A 22,828-nucleotide genomic window follows, 5' to 3' on the forward strand; every position below is an offset into this window, starting at 1 on the left:
TTCATGGTCATTCAGCATATTCTTCTTCCCCCATTGAATAGGTCACAGAATTCAGCCACAACCGTCATCTCTATGTCCATAATCAGGACACTTGTGTCCATAGGAAGTCTTTGATATGCAGGCCAGCGTGCTTGTTCTTTGATTACTAAGAACACCCTCTCAATCACGCAAAAGTCTGTAACCTGCAATGTATTTTTGTGGAGTACTTCAAGAATGCAATCATCACCCTACTCAAGTGTTGCCTATTTATCTTGCTAGCCTTTACAAATGTTTTTGTCCTGTTTCTTGTTTGAAGAATTACTGGGTATGACAAAATCCCACTGCCCTTGGAAATGTCAGTCTAACAAGGAAGGAGGCATTAAAGAAATTATTTTGCTTATAACATTTAGCGAGAGTTGTGATAGGTGCTCCAAGGGAAAAGTACTTACAATTAGAGCACATAATCTGAGGGCCTATCCTTTAAAAGGGGGAGGAGTGGAGTTGGTCAGGAAAGACTTTCTTGAGGGCTGGAGTTTCTGTAGCATGTTGAGACTTGCCTATAACCCATCAATTTCCCTCACATTTTTTTACTTGTCTACATCCAACTATTTTATAGAATATTGTGATTTTGCCATCTTACCAGGCATCATTTAGTCATTCCACCTGTCTGAACCTGAAGTGTTTTCTCACTGGCTCAAACCAATTTCCTCTTCAATTTCCACTTCTGTGTTTCTATTCCAGGCACCTTTATTCTTCTAGTTCTCAAGCTTGGCCCCCAACCATAATTTAACTGTAAGAATGTCCTTTTCTGCTTTCCTCCCAAGTGTATCTTTATTTCCACTTTCCCTGATAACCTTCTCAGTCTGGGCTCACTACCTCCCACCTGGGTCCCTATATCTGCCCCTTAGCTGAACTGTCCGACTCCACCTGCCTCTTCACTCTGTACAATGTAGCACTTGCACTGTCTGTTCCTCTTACTGGTATTTGTCCATTCTGGATGTTACTGCTACACTAATCATATGGAAACACTATTTTTTATTAGGTCTCTTTCTCGTTAAATCCATCCAATACTCTCAATTTCAAAGTGAATACTCTCCTGCTTCACAGTCACTTCCAAAGACATTCGTTAATCTGGGCAGCACTCTTTTCTATCAAATGTTATTTCCATTCTTGACCCATAGGGGAATATTGTCCTGTAATTAGTTCAGTCTTGCTGTCAGGTAAACACATTGTAATCATTTCCTTTCTTCAGTCTTACTGGTCGTTTTGCCTGACCTGCTCTCTGCGCCCTTGTAGCCAAATCCTGCCCATCATGCGATGTTCCCCTCAAATGCCACATCTCGTAAAAACCGCCACGGACTTCCCTAAACTTCATTGATCGCTCTATTTTTTTCTTCTGAAATCTTGTAATAGAAATAAGTCATAACTTATTATCTGCTGTCACATAATGCTGTCTGTTGTTTCACCAGTCTTATTTTCCCAAATTGCGTGCATGCTTCCAGAGGAAAGAACTGTTCCTCATATTACTGCTGTGATGTCCCCAGCACCCAGTGTAGCACGAAGACAAAGCAGGTACTGAAAACTGCCTGATGACTAATTGTGGAATGATTAAAAGATAGATGTTTTTGGTAGGTGGCTTTTCTGTTCCATGTTGGGGTAGATTGATTATATTGTTTTAGTATTAAATTGAACAGAGACATAAGATTCTCCCAAATATGTGGGTAATTATAATTAGCAGTCATGTAAAACCTGAAAAAAAAACTAAGTTATGGTATTAGAATAAAGGAGAAATACCAAGTTAAACTTAAGGCATAGCATACCATTTTTATTCAGTTAATTCAACATATAGTCATTGAGTGCTTATTCTGTGACTGGTGCTGCTGGCACAATGATAGCCAAAGAAGCATTATTTCTACCTTTTTGGAACTTCCAGTCAGAAAAGGGAGGCAGACTTGAAACAAATTTTTAATTATAATTGTGGTAAGAACTGTAAAGGAAGGGTACTTTTCACAATGACCATGTGTGACTGCTAGGTCTTATCAAGTTTGAAAGGTGAGAGAAGGCTTCACGGGGGAATTTTGTGGAAGACCTTAATTTCCCACATCTGCCTGCCCACCTATTGACGTCCATTGCATGAAAGGACTCAGGAGAAATCTGCACCTTTGCCTGCTGCTGTAAGACCATCCCCAACAGGTCACTCCAATCCTGAGGTTTCCAGAACTGACAGAGACAAGATGGGAAGTAGTTGTTGCTGGACCAGGTTACAGTAGGACTAGTAAGTTCTGAGAGTCCACATCAGAGAATAAAGCCAGCCACAGCAAGGTGATATGTGTACTTGTTCTAGTTTACTAGTGCTGCAAGAATGCAAAACACCAGAAATGGACTGGCTTTTATAAAAGGGGATTTATTTGATTACACAGTTACAATCTTAAGGCCATAAAGTGTCCAAGGAAATGCATGAGCAATCAGGTACCTTCACTGGAGGATGGCCAATGGTGTCCAGAAAACCTCTGTTATCTGGGAAGGCACGTGGCTGGCATCTGCTCCAAGTTCTGGTTTCAAAATGGCTTTCTCCCAGGACGTTCCTCTCTAGGCCACAGCTCCTCATCAAAATGTCACTCTCAGTTGCTCTTGGGGCATTTGTCCTCTCTTAGCTTCTCTGGAGCAAGAGTCTGCATTCAGTGGCCATCTTCAAACTCTCATCTGCAGGTCCTGTGCTTTCTTCAAACTGTCTCTCTTGGCTGTAGTGCCTCTTCAAAGTGTCACTCTTAGCTGCACTGAGTTCCTTCTGTTTGTCAGCTCATTTACATGGCTCCACTGACAAAGGCCCACCCTGAATGGGTGGGGCCACGCCTGCCTGGAAATATCTCATCAGAGTTATCAACTACAGTTGGGTGGGGCACATTTCCATGGAAACACTGAAAGAATTACAATCTAATTAACACTGATAGGTCTGCCCACACAAGATTAAATCAAAGATAATGGCATTTGGGGGGACATAAGACATTCAAACTGGCACATTCCACTCCCTGGACCCCAAAATGACATATCTTTACATAAACAAAATACATTCCTCCCACAACAATATCACAGAAACTTAAATCATTTCAGTAACAATAGTTAAGTACAAGATTCTGTCAAAATCAATTATAGGCATGGTCGCTCCTAAGGCATAATTATCCTTTAGCTGTGGATCTGTGAACTTAGAACAAGTCATGTGCTTCTAATATACCAAGGAGGGACATTCATAGGATAAACATTCCCATTGCCATAAGGGGAAAGAGTAAGAAAAACAGGGTTAACAGGACCAAAACAGTTCCTAAAACCCGCAGGACAAACTCCATTAGATTTCAAACTCCACGAGTCATTAACAGAACGACGTTGCATCCTTGGGGCTTGAGAGAGCAGGAGTCTAACCTTTCCTAAGGGCCTTTGTGGCAGCCCTTTCCTCTCCAAACACTTAGGTGCGTGCTCCAACATATCCACACATTAGGGAGACCACCTGCTTGGCCCCACCCTCCTCAAACATCAGGGCAGCTCCTGGATTCCCTTCCATCTCTGAGGCACATGCTCAACCCCTTCAGAACAGTGGCGTGGCAGCCAGGCTCTCCCCAATTCCCTGGGAATGTGCTCCACCCTCTTTGGGGCTTGGGGTGGCAGAACATTTCCTGAGCATCGAGGCAGAAGGCCCGCCCTCAACTTCCAGGGCAAATTCACCCTTTCCATGCATGTGGGCTGCTCTGCTCTCCCAGCCCGAGACCTCCTGACTCCAGATCTCAACCTCCATGGCTCTGTCTTTGAAGAAAATTTTCCTTCAATTTGTTCCTTGTCTGTCTCCTCCAGTCCAGACTGGCAATGGCTCTGTCTGTAAAGATCTCGCAAAAATTCTGTTGGCTTCGCATGAAGCACACAGGGGTCAAAGCCATCAGACAATAGGACTTTCCACAAATCCTTTTTGCTTAACTCCTTTTCCAATCTTGGCTTGTACTGAAATGGCAGCTGGGTTCCATGTTTGGTTACATCCTCACTTTGGGCTGTAGCTTCTGGGATTCCAACCCCTGAAAGCCTGTAATTTTCCAAGCCATCAGCTTCTGGTTTCTTTGAATCCAAGAGTTCAGTTCTCAGTTTATCTCTCTCTGCACGCATTTTACTATAAGCTTCAAGGAGAAGCCATGGTATATCCTCCACATGTAGTCTGGAGATCTCCTCAGCTAAGTATTCCAGGTTGTCGCTTTCAAATACTTCCTTCTATCTGACACCAGGACTCAATTTTGCCAAATTCTCTGCCACTTTAAAACAAGGATCACCTTTCTTCCAGTTCACAAAGACACATTCATCATTTCTGTTCAAGGCCTCGTCAGAAATACCTTTAGAGTCCCTGTTTCCACAAACAGTCTCTTCAAAGCAGTTTAGGCCTTTTCTATCAAGCGCCTCACAATTCTTCCAGAAACTCCCCATTATCCATTTAAGAAGCCGTTCCAACATGTTTGGTATTTGCAAACTCAGCAGCAAAAGCACCCACTTCTGGTACCAAAATCTGTTCTAGTTTGCTAGTGCTGCAAGAATGCAAAACATCAGAAATGGACTGGCTTTTACAAAGGGGGTTTATTTGGCTACACAGTTACAGTCTTAGGGCCATAAAGTGTCCAAGGAAATGCATGAGCAACCGAGTACCTTCACTGAAGGATGGCCAATGATGTCCAGGAAATCTGTTAGCTGGGAAGGCACATGGCTGGTGTCTGCTCCAAGTTCTGGTTTCAAAATGGCTTTCTTCCAGGACGTTCCTCTCTAGGCCACAGCTCCTCATCAAAATGTCACTCTTAGTTGCTCTTGGGGCATTTGTCCTCTCTTAGCTTCTCCAGAGCCAGAGTCTGCTTTCAACGGAAATGTCCCTCTTGGCTGTAGCTCCTCTTCAAAACATCACTGGCAGCTGCACTGAGTTCCTTCTGTTTGTCAGCTCATTTATATGGCTCCACTGATCAAGGCCCATGCTGAGTGGGTGGGGCCATGCCTCCATGGAAATATTTCATCAGTTATCACCTACAGTTGGGTGGGGAGCTTTTCCATGGAAACACTCGAAGAATTACAATCTAACTAACACTGATAGGTCTGCCCATACAAGATTAAATCAAAGATAATGGCATTTGGGGGACATAATACATTCAAATTGGCACAGTAGTCGTAAAAGGTTTGTAGAAAATTTAGCTCTTGGGAGAATCTTAATATATCTATTTAAATTTGTTAGATCAAATCCTGCCCATGAGGATGTAAATTGGAATTCCCTTTTACTTCAGGAGGAAACTGGAAGAGTTAAATGGAAAAGAAAATGTTGTTCAGTGTTTTTTACCTGCTAATAGGGAAAGTGACTTTGATAGCTTCCTAATATCTGTCCTAAATAGTGAGAGCAAATACTTCTCACTACTCTGCCTTATCATAGATAAGAACCATATGAGTTACATGCCTTTCACTTTTGACATTAGGAGCAAACTGTGAAATGCTGCTGTTGGAAATGTAAAATGTGGCAGTACATTTTATATCTAGTCTAAAAACATGTCACATCTAAAATTGAAACATGCGTAGATAGATGTGAGATTTTGTGTCCTGCATTTATGCTCCAGACTATATTATGTTTACACAGTTTTAATAATGCAGTTATGTTTGTCATCAAAATAAAATAACTATGATTATGGTGAAAACTCAGTTGTCCAGGTAATTTTCATTTACTTAATTACGCATAGCTTTGTAGACCTAAACCTGTGATAGAATGTTTAAAAGAGTAGAATGCTATCGTTTAGATTAGATTTATTTGGGAGGATGTCAGATCACTTACGGGCATTTTACCTGGCAGAGACATCACGTGGGTGGACGAGGCATATCAAGTTCATTTCATCCTTCTTTGCGGTGTCCATCAAACCTTGTTCCTTCCCCACATTCTCCCTGAGTTATGATCATTAGTGCTTCAGGGCTTGAGGGTGAGAAATAAGGCTTCACCAACTCATTGCAGTTGACTTTCTAACTCTGCTCTATGATATTCTCCACCTTATTGATTAAATCTTCCTGGAGACTCATGAAAATACAATGACTCCTTACTGGCTTTTGCAATCATGAATTTCTGTGTTTGGCTCCCAAATATCTCCATAATCTGGGTCCTACCAGTACTTAGTCAAACTTATTTTTAAAATATACCTCTTTCTTTCGCTCTACTGTTCACCAGATAGTCCCTGCCCAAACTTGTGCTTACTTCTGCCACTATAAAGTTCCCTCTAACTCAAATGCCTTTTCAAATTACTCTCAACTTTGAATGCTCTGCCCAAATCCTACTTGTCTTCATAATGTAACACTGATTCCCCCTCTCACAGTGGTCTCTTCCTTCTCTCATCCCATTACAGTCATTTGTCTCTATTCAACAGCCCACACATTATTCTTCACCATTCTCGTCACTCTCGCTACTTTGTAGTTTAGAAATTTTTAAAGAAATATGCTGTGCATTTATAATTTCAGTAGAAGGTTAGCTACCCCATAAATATTTGAATGAGTGATGTAGATACCCTAAATATTTGACTGAATAAACTACAATATATAATTTCAAAATAACTAACATATTTTTTCTGTAAATACCCTACAGTTATATTCCAGAATATTTTATTATGTTTATAAACATGCATTATTCAAAATATTGTTCACTGCTTATTTCATAGGTGGATATCATGGAATTATAGAGCCAGAATTTTCTTGGTGATCATTTAGACTAACTCCATCATTTTACTTGAAAGGTACTGGGGGTAAAGTGACACAGTTAATAAGTGGCAGAGGTGAACTTGTGGCAAACACATCAAAATGATGTTTCCCACCAGTGCTTGTTTTCTTTCCATCTGACTTTTCACCTGCTTTATGGACAAGTGGAATATCTGTCTTAATTTTTTGTTTTTTAATATTCCTTGACACTTTGCAAAGTGCTACGATCATAAGACTGCAATAAACTCACGCTTAAGGAGTACTCATGTTTCTTATAAAGTTGCCTAAATTTTTCAAAGGTTACTAAGACTTGGAAGGGATTTGAAATTATAGCCTAACAAAGTATTTTATGAAGTCTCATTTGTTTCCATTATGTTCTTTAGAAATATTTTTAGAGTACTTTTTTATGTCATTACAAAGCTCTTTCCAAAAAGGCAGACCAAATGGTGCAGAACGTGAATCAGTGGGTAAATGTGCTCTTCCCCAAGAGCACATGACATCCTCATGATCTGACACCAACACACCTCGGGAAGTGTTTCACTCCCCACATTCATCTCAGAAGACTGTCCTAGTTTTTGAAAAGCCTAACTATGTAAATATACAGTTCTAAAATGATCTATTGTATTGGAAGACCTTATCTACACTTCAAAAGGATTATTTTAAAGAAAGCAAGTATTATAGGGTTGTTTCTCTAATGAATTTGAAATGTAAATAGATGACAAATTTTTGCATCATCACCTTTTCAGAAAAAAAAAGACTAGTGTTTTAAGTGAGGCATTTATTGAAATGTGTGAAGCTTTTATGAACTTTCAGTATGTGCCATTAAGCAAATAGCTTGGGTATGCATAACCTTATGTGTACCAGGAAATGGTGGTATATGGCTCAAGTGACAGCTCTGTGTTATTAGGTCTATATGATCTACCGAGTTTGATGCCAGGTTCAGTGAGTAAAAGGAAATTCCTTGCTAGCCCCATGTCTTTTCCGTGGTAGGGATGGAGACTCATGCTATCCCACCTATATCCTCATGCAGCTCTTGGAGAAGGAAAGGGAGGTTTTCTTTCTTACAAACACAGTTAGTTCATGTGCCTAATAGGATGCCACTTAACAGGATAAAGACTTGCTCATTTTAGTGCTGCACATTGAATGTTTCATAAATGTATTCTATTTTTCAGACCATATTTTCTGTGAGTCCTGATCAAGTGATACGAATGTGCTGCAATGGTGACATAAACTGTTGTCTGGGACGAGACTGAGAAAGTATCTGAAACACCGTCTTTCTTCTTTTCTTTTTTTATGGTGCTTCTATTGGGAACAGCCCAAGACCAGTATATATAACATGAGTTTTATCATGAAGCTTCACAGACACTTTCAAAGGACAGTTATTCTGCTTGCCACTTTTTGTATGGTGAGCATTATTATTTCTGCTTACTACTTGTATAGTGGCTACAAACAGGAAAATGAACTCTCAGAGATAGCTTCAGAAGTGGACTGTGGGGACTTCCAACACCTACCATATAGGCTAATAGAAGTGAAGACCGCAAAGCCTTTTGATGCCTCGAGGACTGACCCTGTAGTCCTGGTGTTTGTGGAGAGCCAGTACTCATCTCTCGGTCAAGACATCATTATGATTTTGGAATCAAGTAGATTCCAGTATCACATTGAAATTGCTCCTGGAAAGGGGGATCTCCCAGCACTTATTGACAAAACTAAAGGCAAATATATTCTCATTATTTATGAGAATATATTCAAGTATTCAAATATGGACTCTTGGAATCGAAGCCTTTTAGATAAATACTGTGTAGAATATGGTGTGGGTGTCATTGGATTCCACAAAACTAGTGAGAAGAGCCCACAGAGCTTTCAGTTAAAAAGTTTCCCTTTCTCCATATATGGAAACCTTGCAGTGAAGGATTGTTGTATTAATCCACATTCTCCATTACTTCATTTGACCAAATCTTCTAAGCTTGAAAAAGGTCCTTTACCTGGAAGCGACTGGACAGTTTTTCAGATTAATCACTCAGCCTACCAACCAGTAATATTTGCCAAAGTAAAGACCCCAGAAAACCCTTCTCCTCTCATCTCTAAAGGTGCTTTTTATGCCACTATTATACATGACCTGGGGCTTCATGATGGAATTCAAAGAGTTCTTTTTGGCAACAACTTGAACTTTTGGTTGCACAAACTCATCTTCATAGATGCTGTCTCATTCTTGTCAGGAAAGAGGCTCACGTTGTCCTTGGACAGGTACATTCTAGTGGACATCGACGATATCTTTGTGGGAAAGGAGGGAACAAGAATGAACACCAATGACGTTAAGGTAAGTGTCTGTTGTCTCACAGCTTCAAAGTTTAATTCATCTCTCATCAGAGTTACCAACTTCCGGTTTGTCTGGGACTAATAGGTTTCTTGGGGCATGGGCCTTTCATAGCTAAAACTATGAAAACCTCAGGCAATCTGGGATGAATTGGTTACTCTATCTCTCAGCCTCAGATCACCTAAGTCAATAATTCACTTCTGTCTGAATCAAGATCAATTAAGATTGTGCCAAAGGATTGCGTGTGGCATGATCCTGAAATGGTTTGTTATGTTTATTTATAACTATAGGGTAGAAGCCATTTCATTTAATTAAGAGCCAGAAACTGTCTGTCTTAGAAAACAATATTGATCTAAGATCTTAGTCCTTTTAAATATGAAGTCAAAGTAAATGTGTTTTAATGAAAATAAATACTCTCTCTCCTAAGTAGCAAGCTCAGATATTTTTAGAAAGTCAGATATGCAACTCATTTTTTCATATAATGTGTTTTAGGATTCAGAAAATTAGCATTATTAAATGCTAATGGAGAGCTATGACTATATAAGCATGCATATTCATTCACATGTAACTATAAGTGTTTAAATTAACTTGCAGATTTCACACTTTTCTGTTACATCTATGAAGCCATTCTTGCTGAATTTAAATCGTATAAAATTTTTTATTGTGTAAAACTGCTGCCCTTGGACACAATTATTTGAACATAGTTGGTTATTAATGTGAATGGATTGTGTTACATAACAACTGTTTGTTTATTATTAATGAAATTTAAAATTAAAATGGTCTACTTTTATCTTATTTTCCCATTCAAAGCTATAGGATTCTATGTCTATTATACTACATATTGTTTCCTCATAAAAGTGAAAGGTGAGACTTTTGATATGTACTTTTTATTCTGTACAGCTTTGACCTTTTGGTAGAATATCTAGAACTAATTCAGATGACAAAGAAATACGTCTTGAATATCGCATTCTTTTCTCCAGACACTAAACATCTGGCAAATAATAGTAATGTTATCAAACTAAGAATACCTAAAGGACCATTATAAGAGAATGTGAAGACTGAAGAGAAAAAAAACCTCCATATTCTTGACAATATTTTAGTCTCTTCCTTTTAACTCAAGAGAAATTAATTAATAAAGAAGTTGTGTTTAAGTTTTCATTAAATCTTTTGAAATTTACTTTGAAAATGTAGCTAAATTAAAACAAAGCTGGTGGTTTAAACATTTATTATGTTCTTAAAAATTACAAATACATAGTTTTATTTCCAGTTTTTCCATTTAAAACCATTGTGATAAAATATTTTGAAGTTGTATATATTTCTGATGTAAAATTCTTTAAAACTGCCAAAAATATATGCAGTGTTGTTTAAAAATATGCCAGATGCATCTCTGAGTTTTTATGCTAACCCTACTTTGTCCCCTAATAGTATACAAAATACAAAGGGCCTTTTTCACTCTTGAGAAGGGTATGAAAAATTAAACACTTACTGAAAACATTAAAAAAGAATTTAGCATGTGTAAAATACTTTATGAATTTCTCATGTTGAAATGGGAATATATTTTCTAAACTATTTAAAAGCTTTTAAAAAAAAGGATATTTTGATTTATTTGGTTTTTTTAACTATGTCTAAATTGCATCTGCAATTGTTCCATAAAACACTAATTCACTTCAGTCTTCCATAAAACACTAATTCACTTCATTCTTGAGCTTATAAACATATTCATTCATTCATTCATTCATTTTGTAACTAGTTATTAAGCATGTACTACATGCAAAGCACTTTTAGGGATACGTAGATAGAGGCATAAACCGTGGTTCCATCCCTTTCAGAAAGGGGATGGGGCAAGTGTAGAGTCATAGAAGCCCACAAGGCACATAGTTGAAGACTGTGCTGAGCATCTGTCTATTTAGCAGTTGATATGGCCATATTACATGTCAGACACAGAGGCAAGAACTAGGGATACAAACCTAAGTAAAGCCCAACTCCCCTCTTAATGCAGTTACTGTCTTGTTAGAGGGAGAATCAGCACCTTGCAACATGGTATCTATATGGTTTTATGTAAGTAATGCTGTAGGAAATGCTATCGTTGTGCTGTATACCAGAAGCTATTAGGTGTGTAGGACACATTTTGAAGGAAGATGAATAATGATGATTTGGGAAGCTGTAGATGGGATTCAGACAAAAGAAGGCAATTTCTTGAAACTAGAAAATGGAAATAAAAAATGGAGAAGGAAAGAGCAATTTAAGAACTGTTTAGTAGGTAAAATTGAAGAACTTAGTAGTTGAATGAATGGAGATGAAAGAGAATATAATCAAAGATGACATTAAGATTTTTAGTATAGGTGAATAATTGTTAATGATACCAACAACAAGGAGAACAGAAAGAAAAAGATTATACTGAAGTCATGCTGAGGTCATAATAAAAACTTCAGTTTTATTCAAGTGCATGCAGGACATGTAGATATAGAAGTTTTACAGTAGTCATCTCACAAGAGAAATCTAGGTAGGAAGTATGGCTTTCAGGGTCATCATCCTATAGAGAATTGTGGAAAGCATGAAAATATGTGAAACTAGCCAGGGAAAGGGTATATAGAGTAATAAGAGGAGGTGATAAAGTGTAGACTTTTGAGAAAAATAATCTTTCAAAAAACAAATAGGGTTCCCATATGGCCCCCCTATTATTAGTACTTTGTATTAGTGTGGTACGTTTGTTACAGTTGATGAGAGAATATTGTTATATTTGTTCTATTAACTATAGTTCATAATTTACATTAAGGTATGGGAACTCTGTATTTTCTCCATCATTTTTCTGTAAATCTATAGCTTGTCTAATTAAAAAAAAAAAAAACCCTGAAAATCCAAAAACAAGTGGAGGGAGTTGACCCAATGTAGGAAAAGTCAGAACAGTCAGAGAACCAGGCAGCTGTGACACTATAGAAGTGTTGGGAGTGAAGAGCTTCAGGGAGAATGTGATCAGCAGTGTAAAATCCAGCAGCAGGGTCCACTGAGGCAAGGACTGGCAAGTCTTGTTTGGGAAAAGATAAAGGTCATAGGTGACAGTAGTGAAATCAGAGTCATTGGAGTGATAGAGGCAGATGACTAGCTGCAGTGAGTTCAGGAGTGAACTAGTTAAGACATGGAGAAAGAAAATGTGGAGTCCCCACTGGAGAAATTTTGATATAAAGGAAAGAAGAGAAATTAGATAGTAGCTGGAGGGTAAACTGGTGTAAGGGAGACTCAGGGCATTTGGTGCTAAAACTGCAAGTCCCTGGCAAATTGGGTGGATAGGTCACCCTAACTAGGGTAACAGAAGGATTTTTTCCTAGGAAGAAAGATCAGAGAGCATGAGATCTAAGAAAAGGTCATGACTTTGTGATTAATGGTACAAAATTAACTGACATTTTAATCAAGTTTTAAAAAATGTATCACCACTTAGAAACAAATGTTTTATTTTCTCTATTTGAAGCTTCAGGAAAATTGAAAAGAATGTGATAAAATGAAAATTCACATAAAATGTTACTTGCAAAATTACAAAGACAGTACATAACACATAAATTTTAGCTGTTATTCTAATCACTATGTACAAATGTTATTTTTTCCCTACACGGAATAGAAATGTGTTTCCTTATAATGGGAGTATTAGAATTAGCAATGCAATTCTAGTTGTCAAATAGTATGAGATCATTTTAAAGAGCCTCAAACCTACAAAGGAAACTGCACTGTGGTACAAAATGCATGACTCTTTGGGAGGAATAAAGAGAAAAACAAAACTTAAGGTATTGTCCTCATTAGGTTAGAAATTTTCAAGTTGCAGGTCATAAACCTTAAAGAACCAAAGAAGAAAATCACTTAGACAATTAAAATAGCCTTCAAAAATGGCAGGACTAATTTCAGTTACATCAAAGTCAGAAAAAGAAGGCAGATGGGTGTGTGTGTGTGCATGTGTGTGTGTGTGTGTGTGTTATTGGACGGTATGGATGAGACTTGTCCCAAATTCACCACGGACTGATTTTGTGACATTGGAAAATTCAAGTTCCTTATGATCTTCCTGAGAAAAAGTCTACAGAAATGGTTTTGGGAGAGTCAAAGTGGTTATAAATATGTGCCTCTACTATTCAAATATTTTAAAGTTTTATATGAAAGCACAACATGACTCAATGAACATTAAAAATCCAAAGTCTCTTTTAGAAGCATTAGTTCACTCATTGTATCTTTAGACTTCAGATCATTTCATCTAACATTTTCACCCTTAAGACAGAAGGGAAGTTGAATGGGGAGGAGATTCTAGTAAAGACAGACCTTTAGGGTTTTACTGAATTCTCTGCAGTTGAATATTCTCAATAAATAGAAGAGCTATATATCACTGTCTTCCTCCCTTTGTCTCTCCCTGCCTCTCCTGCTATAATAGGCACACATTCTCTTTCTGTGACAACTTTCTACCATCAGAAAATAGCGAACCAGTCCAGCCAGCCATATCCTTAGCAGACTATAGAGTTACATGTAGAATAATTGGATTTACTCAGTAGCAGCCCCTTCCATCTCCTCAGCACCCCAAACCTTTTCTAATATTTTCTTATGTTTCAATATTCCTTAATTTTTAAAGTGGCCTCATGAGAGAAGTTCTTAAATTCTTAATACAATGTCATGAGTTTTTCTCTGTAACTGAAGATCCCAGAGTGCCTAGGGAAAAGAAAGTGCTAGAAATTGAAGTAGGAAGCCTTAGAGCTCTAAAAAATAAGTGGCATCAGGCTCAGAAGACAAAGTTGGCTGACCTCTCGGTCTCTCTTGGGGCCAACCTCGAGAGTCTGTAATTGGAGATAAAGGTGAGCTCTCTGCTGCACAACATCCCTTCTCATGCTAAGAAAAAGCCAGAGTCTTCATAAAATCTTTAGGGGAAAATTTAATATCCCAAATGTTTCAGGAAAAAATAAAAGGCAGCAACAATCAATTATTCTTTCCTAAGATACAAGGGGAAAAAAATTTCTCTAGATAGGTCACTACTTACAGTTCTCTAAATGAATGTGAAGGCCTATACATGGCCCCAAATCTGTATTTCCCTAATCCTTTTCCATTGTTACTGATTTTTGCTGACAGTCATTTTTTTTTAATTAAATTCAGTTTTACTGAAATACATTCACACACCATACAATCATCCATGGTATACAATCCACTGTCCACAGTATGATAATATAGTTACGCGTTCATCACCACAATCTATCTCTGAACATTTTGCTTACATCAGAAAGAACCAGAACAAGAATAAAAAATAAAAGTGAAAAAGAACACCCAAATCATCCCCCCATCCCACCCCATTTGTCCTTTAGTTTTTATCCCCATTTTTCTACTCATCCATACACTAGATAAAGGGGATGTGAGTCACAAGGTCTTCACTATCACACTTGCTGACAGTCATTTTAATTGCTGTTCCAGTTTGCTAAAGATGCTGAAATGCAATATACCAGAAATGGATTGACTTTTTCAGTGGGGATTTATTCTGTTGCTAGTTTACAATTCTAAAGCCATGAAAATGTTCCAAGTAAGGCATCACAGGATGATACCTTCTCTGCAGAAATGTTGATGGCATCTGTGCTTCCTCTGTCACATGGGAGGGCACATGGCCGGAGTCCACTGGTCCCCTCCCAGGTTTAGCTTCTGGTTTCCATAGCTTTCTCCACAATGTCTCTGGGTTTCTGCTTAGCTTCTCTTGTGGGTCCTTTTTGCTTCTCCTGGGACAAGCTCTAGATTTCCTGTCTTAGCTTCTCTGACCTCGCTCCAAAATGTCTCTGCCTTTTATCCTCTCTTAAAGGACTTCAGTAAAGATGATTAAGACTCACTTTGAATGGGCAGGGTCACATCTCCATGGAAATAACCTAATCAAAAGGTCCCATCCAACAATAGGTTTACTTCCACAAGATTCAATTAAAAGAACATGGCTTAATAATAGGGGTGATGAGAGGATGGGATATTTGAATGTTCTTCTTTACTTGTATTTTTATTTTTGTTTTTATTATTTTTTTTTTGGAGTAATGAAAATGTTCAAAACTCGATTTTGGTGATGAATGAACAACCATATGATGCCACTGTGAACAATTGATTGTACGCTGTGGATGATTGTAGGGTATGTGAATATATCTCAATAAAACTGAATTTTAAAAAAAAGAACATGGCTTTTCTGGGGTACATAACAGAATCAAACAGCACAATTGCATTGTGCTCTGGAAGCATGTGTGTTTGATACCATTCCTTTAAATTTGCTAGATTTACTTTATTATGAGATACAGTATTCCTTTTGTGCTTGACAAGACCATGTGCTTTCTAATCTCGCTATGCCATTTAGATCAACCTTGTTTATTGCATGGTTCAAATTTTCTTACTACTGTTTTTTTTTTTTTTTTTTTTTTTTTTTGGAGGGAGGTTGGAAGTAAGAGTGTGCTGCTTGATATTACCAAAAGAGATGTGTTTAATTTTCCAACTCTGAGGGTGGATTTTAAGTTTTTTCTTGTTGTCCTGGCACTTATTGCCTTTTTTAAAAACTATGTTACTAAGTGCATATACTTTTGAATTATATTTTAATTTAATATTTTATCTTTCTGTTAACTTCAGTAATGTGTTTTGCCTTCAAGTTTAATTTGCCTAATACTAATATAGCAAACCAGTATTCTTATAGTTACTATTTGAATTATACCTTTCCTCATGGTTACATGTTTTTAACCTTTCTGTGCCCTTGGATTATAAATTAGTTTTGAAAACAGCCTCTAGATGAATTTTGCTTTTTGTCTACTATGTCAATATTTATCTTTTAGTTGACATGATTAGTCTATATACATTTAATCTGATTATGAATGTGTATGGATTTGTTTTAACCATCTTATTTTGAGCGCTATGTTTGTCCCTCTTATTCTGTTTCTTTTTTCTTTCTCACTCTTCTTTTTTTCCTTCATTTGAATTGATTGAGTTGGGTTTCTTTCTAATTCTTCTTTCTGCCACTCTTGGCTTGAAACACATTTACTTTATTTCCATCCTTTTAGTAGATCCTTTAGAAATTTAAACATATGTACTTTACAAGTGCTGATATGAATCATTAGCTTCAAACCTCAGTCAGAAAGTACCAGGAACTGGGACCGCTTTATGTCTAATCATCCTCACTGTCCCAGTGAGCCATTTTCCTTTAGGACAATAGCTCTATCTTATTGTTGGTGTTGCTGTTTTAACCCCAGGTATTAGACATCATTGTTTTTACTATCATAAAATTTTGATTAGATTAGCCAGGTGTCTACTGTTTTCTTTGCTGACCATTCATTCTTTCATGTCTGTGGCAGCCCCTGGCCTGAACAAAATAGGCCTGTGGACCTTGGCGCACAGCAGTCTGTGTGACCCAGGCAGCTAATGTTTAATCTATCATCTCTGTGAAGCCAGTAAAGAGAAAAAGGGTAAATTGTAACTTTAAATGGGAAGTAAGCAGGAGGTGAGAAACTCTTGGACTCAAGAAAGAGCAAGAATGTTAATCTAGTCTACTTGCTTCCTGGCCCCCAATTGTTATCACTCTCTTGGTTATTTACAAAGCCCCAACCTATGGCCAACTTCTCTGTGAAAGCAGTACCTGCCCGGCAAAAAAAAAAAGCCGTTTAAGTTCTGCTGGTTTCTGCCTCTCTGTGAGTAAGCCCCAAATAAAGTTCATGTTTCAGAAAATGTGCAGTATCTTCTTTTGACTGGCAAATCCCCTCAGGCTGTGACAATGTCTGATAGGACTCCCAGCTTCTACCCTTCCCCCCTTTTCAGTAGAGCAGGGAGAGTGGTACCATTAAATATAATTCAGATCTGGCCCCTCTCTAGTCAGAAGCCTCAAGTATCTTCCAGTCACCCAAATTAAAAGCTAGGTTTTTTACAGTCTTTAAATTTTTATATCCTCACTTTATGTCCCCAGTCTCACTCTCTGCTCCTCACCTCCGCCCTTCATTTTCACTTTCTTTTCTTTTCTTTTCTTTTTTTTTTTTTTTTGGCTTTTAAAAAAATAAATAGCTTTATTTTTCTTCAATATAAATTTAGAAAATAGGTCTGAGACAAAGTTTCATGAAATAAACCAGAGGATTATATACAAAGTCGAGAGTTCCAAACCAATAAGAAAAAGTGCATGGACGAAGCACTTATCTCCAAGAGATGCAGCAGCCTAGGACCTTCCCATCAGAGGTGAGGCAAGGTCTTTGATGGTTTTTTATTTCAGCTGAGGGATCATGCTGATCTTCAGAAGTTTGCTGCTGGCATATTTTGATGAATTTTGTTAAGTTTTCATTTACTCTACATTTTTGACCATGTGCTGCATGACCTTCTTTAGCTCTGTGTAGCCAGTGTAATACCGCTGCTTTAAGCTCCATTTTCCTTGGCCTAGAACCTTCTGAGAAAAGCAGGAAGCAGCTGCTGCTACCTTAGAAAGGTTGTAATGCACCATGTTGTAGTCAATGAGTGTCAGCTCCATCAAATATTTGGATAAAGTGCTATTCAACATCAACTTCTCCAGCTTTCGATGCCTGCCTTAAAAAGCATAGGGGCGAGGGTCCAGCCAACTCAAATTTTAGTTCTTTCAAAATTAGAGTTTCCATTTCTCAGATTTGGGAACTGGTATAAGCATTGCAGCATTGTCTGTGACTAAATGAAGTCTTCACTGTTTGGGTTTTCGCACTTGCTGTTCCATCTGCCTAAAATGTTCTGCCCCAGTATTGCTACAAGGCTCTCTTCCTCACCTCCCTTGGATCTTACGCAAATGCTACCTTCTCAGTGAGGTCTTTTCTGACTGTTCTCTTTAAAATTACAACTCCTAACGCTCCCCTTCTTGTCCTGGTTTCTTTTTGTCCCTAGCATTGATGATCATCAGTGTGTGTTGGAACTGGCTCACACAGGCTTAGCAAGTCAATTTTGCATGCCTTTTTTCCCAGTTTCATCTTCAGTGACATTGTCAGTAGCCTGAAAGTGGATGTGATGGGACATTTGCTTCATGGAAATGGCAAATGCTACAAATAAGGGTTTTTTTTCCCAAAGTGTCAGTTGTTAAATATTTAACATTGCACTACCACAGGTATTATATATTTTACTTATTTATTTTGTTTTATGACTTTGGCTGCTAAAATGTAAGTTCCTTGAGAGGAGGATTTTTTTTGTCTACACTGAGATATCCCCAGCATTTGTTTAATGCTCAGTATATACTTGTTGAATAAATGAATCTCATTCTTTCTGAAGTACATCCTTTAGAAGTTCCTTTAATGGAAGTTTAGTTATAGTAAACCCTCTCAGTGTTTATCAAATTTAAATGTCTTTATTCACCCTTACCCTTGAAGATAGGTCTATTGTGTATACAATTCTGAGTTGACAGTTCCCTCATGCATGACCATTGCTCTTTATACTAGGAAGACCAGAACCCACTGACAGTCTTTTGAACTGTTGTGGTAGCAGAATCTGTCAGAATTGCACTGGTCCCTAATTATTTTCTAATTGTCAAAATTTAGACAATTGGGTTTGTTCTAACAAACTTATATGAAATGCCTCCTCCCTTTTTTATGATCACAATGTGTGGGAAAATAAATCATTCTCAATATTATTATCATACTCAAATAGCCATCGTGTGGTAACAATGATAAAAACAGTTATTTCAAGGAAATAATTTTCGAGAAAATGTTTTCAGGCAATAATATCATGGGAAAATAAGAAAATAATTTACCAAAGGGATAAAATATGTCACATCCTTAATCTACTTACAGTTGATACATCCTATTAAATCTGGTGTTACATCATGAGATATAATGTAGTCCTATTATTTTAATATTAAAGATTCATTTGCTCTACAATGACAGTCTAAAAGAACAAGTTGTAAATAATTTAAAGAAGGCAAAATGCTGTTACCGAACACCACATGAAGGTATAAATAGACTATTCTGTGACCGATTACATTTTTTAAAGATCTGATGTCCTGAATCCCACCCAAGCATGGGAAAGAGTAGAGCCGTCATAGGTGTCATCAAAGCTCAACTGGGCAGTGACAGAGTCCAGGCACTGGATTAGCAGGAGATTTCAACAGATACTCAACTCAGCTTAGAAAAGTATTAACATCCACTTTGTCACAGTACTGTGATATTGATTTCAAGGCCTACACTGATGAATAACAAAGCACATTTTTTGATAAAGGGATTAAAATAAAAGAGAACATTTTACTATGTACCGGATATTAGATTATGCCCTTCTCTATGTTAAGTTTACTTCCTTTAATGTTTCATGATTCTAGGAAATAAATCAAAATATAAATGGATCTTATTTTGTGTTTCTGTGCTGATGGTTTATATTGTTAGACCCATAAAGGTATAATCATGTTATAATAATGTCTTTTGGGGTACTTAGCTACTTCCAAAACAGGTAATGTTTATTGAGTACAGATACTGTTTTGTGTTTTTCATTCATTGTCATCTAATTCTCACAAAAGCTTTTTAAGACAATTACCATAAGTAGCTTCACTTTATATACAGAGACTTAGGTTCACAGACTATTATTAACTTTGCTAAGATCTTAAATAGTAAGTGGCAGTCCTAGGAGACAAAACACAGGTCTACTGACTCCAAAATCTGAGCTTTCCATGTCACACCACTTTACAGTTGTACAGTAACATGGATCTGTGGTGTCTATAGCAAATATTTTTTCCCAAATTCTACTTTATAACAAATTATATCCCAGACAGACTCCATTATATTTTGACAGGTCATATGTGAAGTTTCATCTTAGATTTACTTACAATTTTGTAATAAAAATTAACATTAAACACTTATTGGAATGCTTTGGACTCAATAACTATAAAGATTTGGACAAGGTAAATTTTACTTTAAGATTTGAGTTAACAAATCAGCTTCCTATACATAAATGTCTTCCTTCTGGGCACTATGTCTGGAATTCTGGCAAGTATTTATAGTCTGTATGCTGTTTTCCAGTGCTTTATATAGACATTTCTAATAATTTTTTTTAAGGCTCACACACAAAAAAGAAAAAGTCAAAGACATTGTGAAATACTGCCTCTTGGCCTCTGGGGAATGTGAATTAATGGCTAAAGCACTTTTTTAATTTTTAACTTTTATAGCCTATTATGCATAATGAAACTGTAGTCTGAGATATGAAATAGATTTTAAAATCATAATGTCAATGTAAACTAAATTATAAGATCTACCGGACATATTTTATGGACTGTTTATAGCCCTATGGACCAAGGAAATGCAATCAACTTTTTAATTATACTTCTAGGTAGAATAAAAAAATTGAAAATTATTAAACCTTTTTCTTATGATATATATTGGAATTTTACCTTAAAATTGTAGTTATTTTCTCACTTTTGTATTAAATAATTGTAATGATTATATATCATTTAATCATTACAATTACTAATTACAATAATTACCAAAATAGCTATGTATTCATTTTCTGTTGCTGCTGCTGACAAGTGACCACCAATTTAGTGGCTTCAATCATCATAAATTTTTATCTCTCAATTCTGTATGTCAGAAGTCCAACAGGGGTCTCACCTGTGTGAGTTCAAGGTGTTGGCAAGGCAGCATTTCTTTCTGGAGGTTCTAGGGAGAACCAATTTCTTTGACTTTCCTGCTTCTAGTCTGCCCACATTCCTTGGTTCATGGCCCCTTCCTCCATCTTCAGAGCCAGCAGCATTGCATCTCTGTGTGCCTTTCTTCTATAGTCACATCTTCCTCTGACTGCTGTCAAAGAAAAGCACTGGACAGTAGTTAAAATGGCAGGATAGACTTTATTCAAACTGGTGAAGCAGGGGAGAAAAAATAAACAACAGCTGGTCTCAACTCCAATTAGCACAAAGACAGCAGCATTTTTAAGGGGCACAAGAGGGAAGGGGGTTGGGGAATGGGAAATTACTGAGAAAGGTCTTGCAGTGGGTTCATGATGTGAATTGGGTGGTTGTACAGCCTTTCTGAGAACAGTACATTCTGTGGTTTGTTAGCATTTTGCACTATCTTGGATAAGAGCAACATGGAGTCAGGAGGCTGCCCAGGGACATGGCCTGGCATTAGTCAAAGTCCGCACTAAAGTTTGGACTAGTCAGTCTTTGGTGCAGTTTGGACAAGTATGTACACGGGTCAAGCAGATGTCTCCTGTAAGGATTCACACTGTAACTGGGAAATGTTTCCGCTTTTTAAGGACCCATGTGATTTGGTTGGCCCACCTGGACAAACCAGGATAATCTCCCCATCTTGATGTCTCTAATTTGGCCACATCTACAAAATTCCTTTTGCCTTCTAAGGTAACAGATTCACAGGCCCTGGACATTAGGACATGGACTTTTTGAGAGTGGGGTGGGGTGAGGGAGACATTATTCTGCCTACCACAAGCTCTGCTTTTCATATAATAATGCCATCCATTGTAATAGCAGTTCAATCCCCCCAAAATCTTTACTGCTTTTCCCCTCACTGGGAAATTGTAGTATGATGATAAACTTGGCAGGTCTTTGTCCCCAGCCCCTAAGGTAGCAACCTCTGAATCTTTGGAATTTCCTGTGATTGGAATGTCTTTTCTTCTTTGTGGACCCAGGACTGCATTTGGTGGTTCATATACTAACGAGATGACTAGGAGATGCTGGCCACCCTAAGACCATAGGTGCTGGGCCTCACCTGGGAGACCAGTGAGGTGGTGAGGGCGTGGAGCTTTGTGCCACATCACATCAGCCGAAGAGAGGGCTACAGATTTAGTTCAACCACATGGATATTGATTCTATCAACCATGACTACATAATGACATCCAAATAAACTCAAGACACTCAAAGCCCAGAGAACTTCCATGATTGAGGAAATACATCACTATTCCAGGAGGATGATGCATTCTGACTCCACTTGGAGAGGATACAGAAGCTTATGTCTGAGAACCTCACAGACCTCACCCTATGCTTCTCTTCTTTTGGCTTCTTCTTTGTATCCTTTTACTATGGTAAAGCTAGATTAAGAAGTATAGTGCTTTCAGTGAGTTCTGTGTATCATTCTAGTGAATTATTGAACCTGAGGGGGTAATGGGAACCCCAAATTTGTAGCCAGACTGTGGGTGATTTGGGCCCACAAATTTGGGCCCCAAAATTGCAGCTGATCCCTGGGAGACAGTCTTGTAGATGATTGCATTTAACCTGTGGAGTCTGAACTAACTCCAAGTAGTTAGGCTCAGAATTGAATTGATTGAATTACTGCAGTCTTTGCAGTTGCTGATTTAACTTTTGTACCTGCATCGAAATGGAACTTTGCTGACATGTATATGATCAAATAATCAATTCAGCTCTCTGAGTCAATAGTATTTTATTAGTGAAAATTAAGCTATTGTGCTCTTAAACTCTTCTTATCTCTTTAACTTTAACAAGTTACCATGGGCTGGCAAGTTTTACCCTGTCTTCACTTAGACAATTCTGTGACAGTGTAAGAAATTTAGCTCTCCAAAGACTGCACAGTAGGAGCAGATGTGTAACTATAATCATTTCACTACTTTAGTAGTTTCTCATATCATTTTTCTAGAAATGCATCACATCCATTATAAGACTAATTAAAAAACTATTTTAAAAGCCCATTGATTCAGACTACCACACCATTTTCATTGTACTTTTTTTCTCTTTCCATTTTATTCTCCTATACTTATGTTGTATTCCTTTATCCACCTCAACCCCAATGCCCTTATTTTATCTTGCTAGCCTAGTTCTATTCCATCTCTTAATCCCTTCTCTCTTTGGCTCTCTTTCTTTGACAACCTGGTGTTTGGGTTTGGAGAAAAAAA

At 37.6% G+C, this 22,828-nt stretch overlaps 2 protein-coding genes across 5 annotated transcripts in view; one reads left to right on the top strand and one right to left on the bottom strand.

Moving 5' to 3' along the window:
* LOC119530425 (translation initiation factor IF-2-like) overlaps window positions 1-1,318 on the bottom strand; it is a 43,998-nt gene extending 42,680 nt beyond the window's left edge. The window contains exon 1 of the mRNA XM_037831469.1: window positions 1,238-1,318. Within this exon, the coding sequence (XP_037687397.1) occupies window positions 1,238-1,318 (81 nt within the window). The remainder of the gene's footprint in view (window positions 1-1,237) is intronic.
* Window positions 1-22,828, top strand: part of NDST3 (N-deacetylase and N-sulfotransferase 3) — a 188,478-nt gene that overhangs the window by 7,366 nt on the left and 158,284 nt on the right. For 2 of the 4 annotated variants that reach the window (XM_037830545.1, XM_037830546.1), the window contains exon 2: window positions 7,887-9,031. In XM_037830545.1, coding sequence (XP_037686473.1) covers window positions 8,051-9,031 — 981 coding nt within the window. In that variant the 5' untranslated portion in view covers window positions 7,887-8,050. Of the gene's footprint in view, window positions 1-1,494; window positions 1,608-7,886; window positions 9,032-17,149; window positions 17,216-22,828 lie in introns of those variants that run through there. The other 2 variants (XM_037830547.1, XM_037830548.1) reach the window with 2 other exon arrangements.

The sequence above is a fragment of the Choloepus didactylus genome, chromosome 3 (genome assembly GCF_015220235.1).
Source record: "Choloepus didactylus isolate mChoDid1 chromosome 3, mChoDid1.pri, whole genome shotgun sequence".
Lineage (NCBI taxonomy): Eukaryota > Metazoa > Chordata > Mammalia > Pilosa > Megalonychidae > Choloepus > Choloepus didactylus.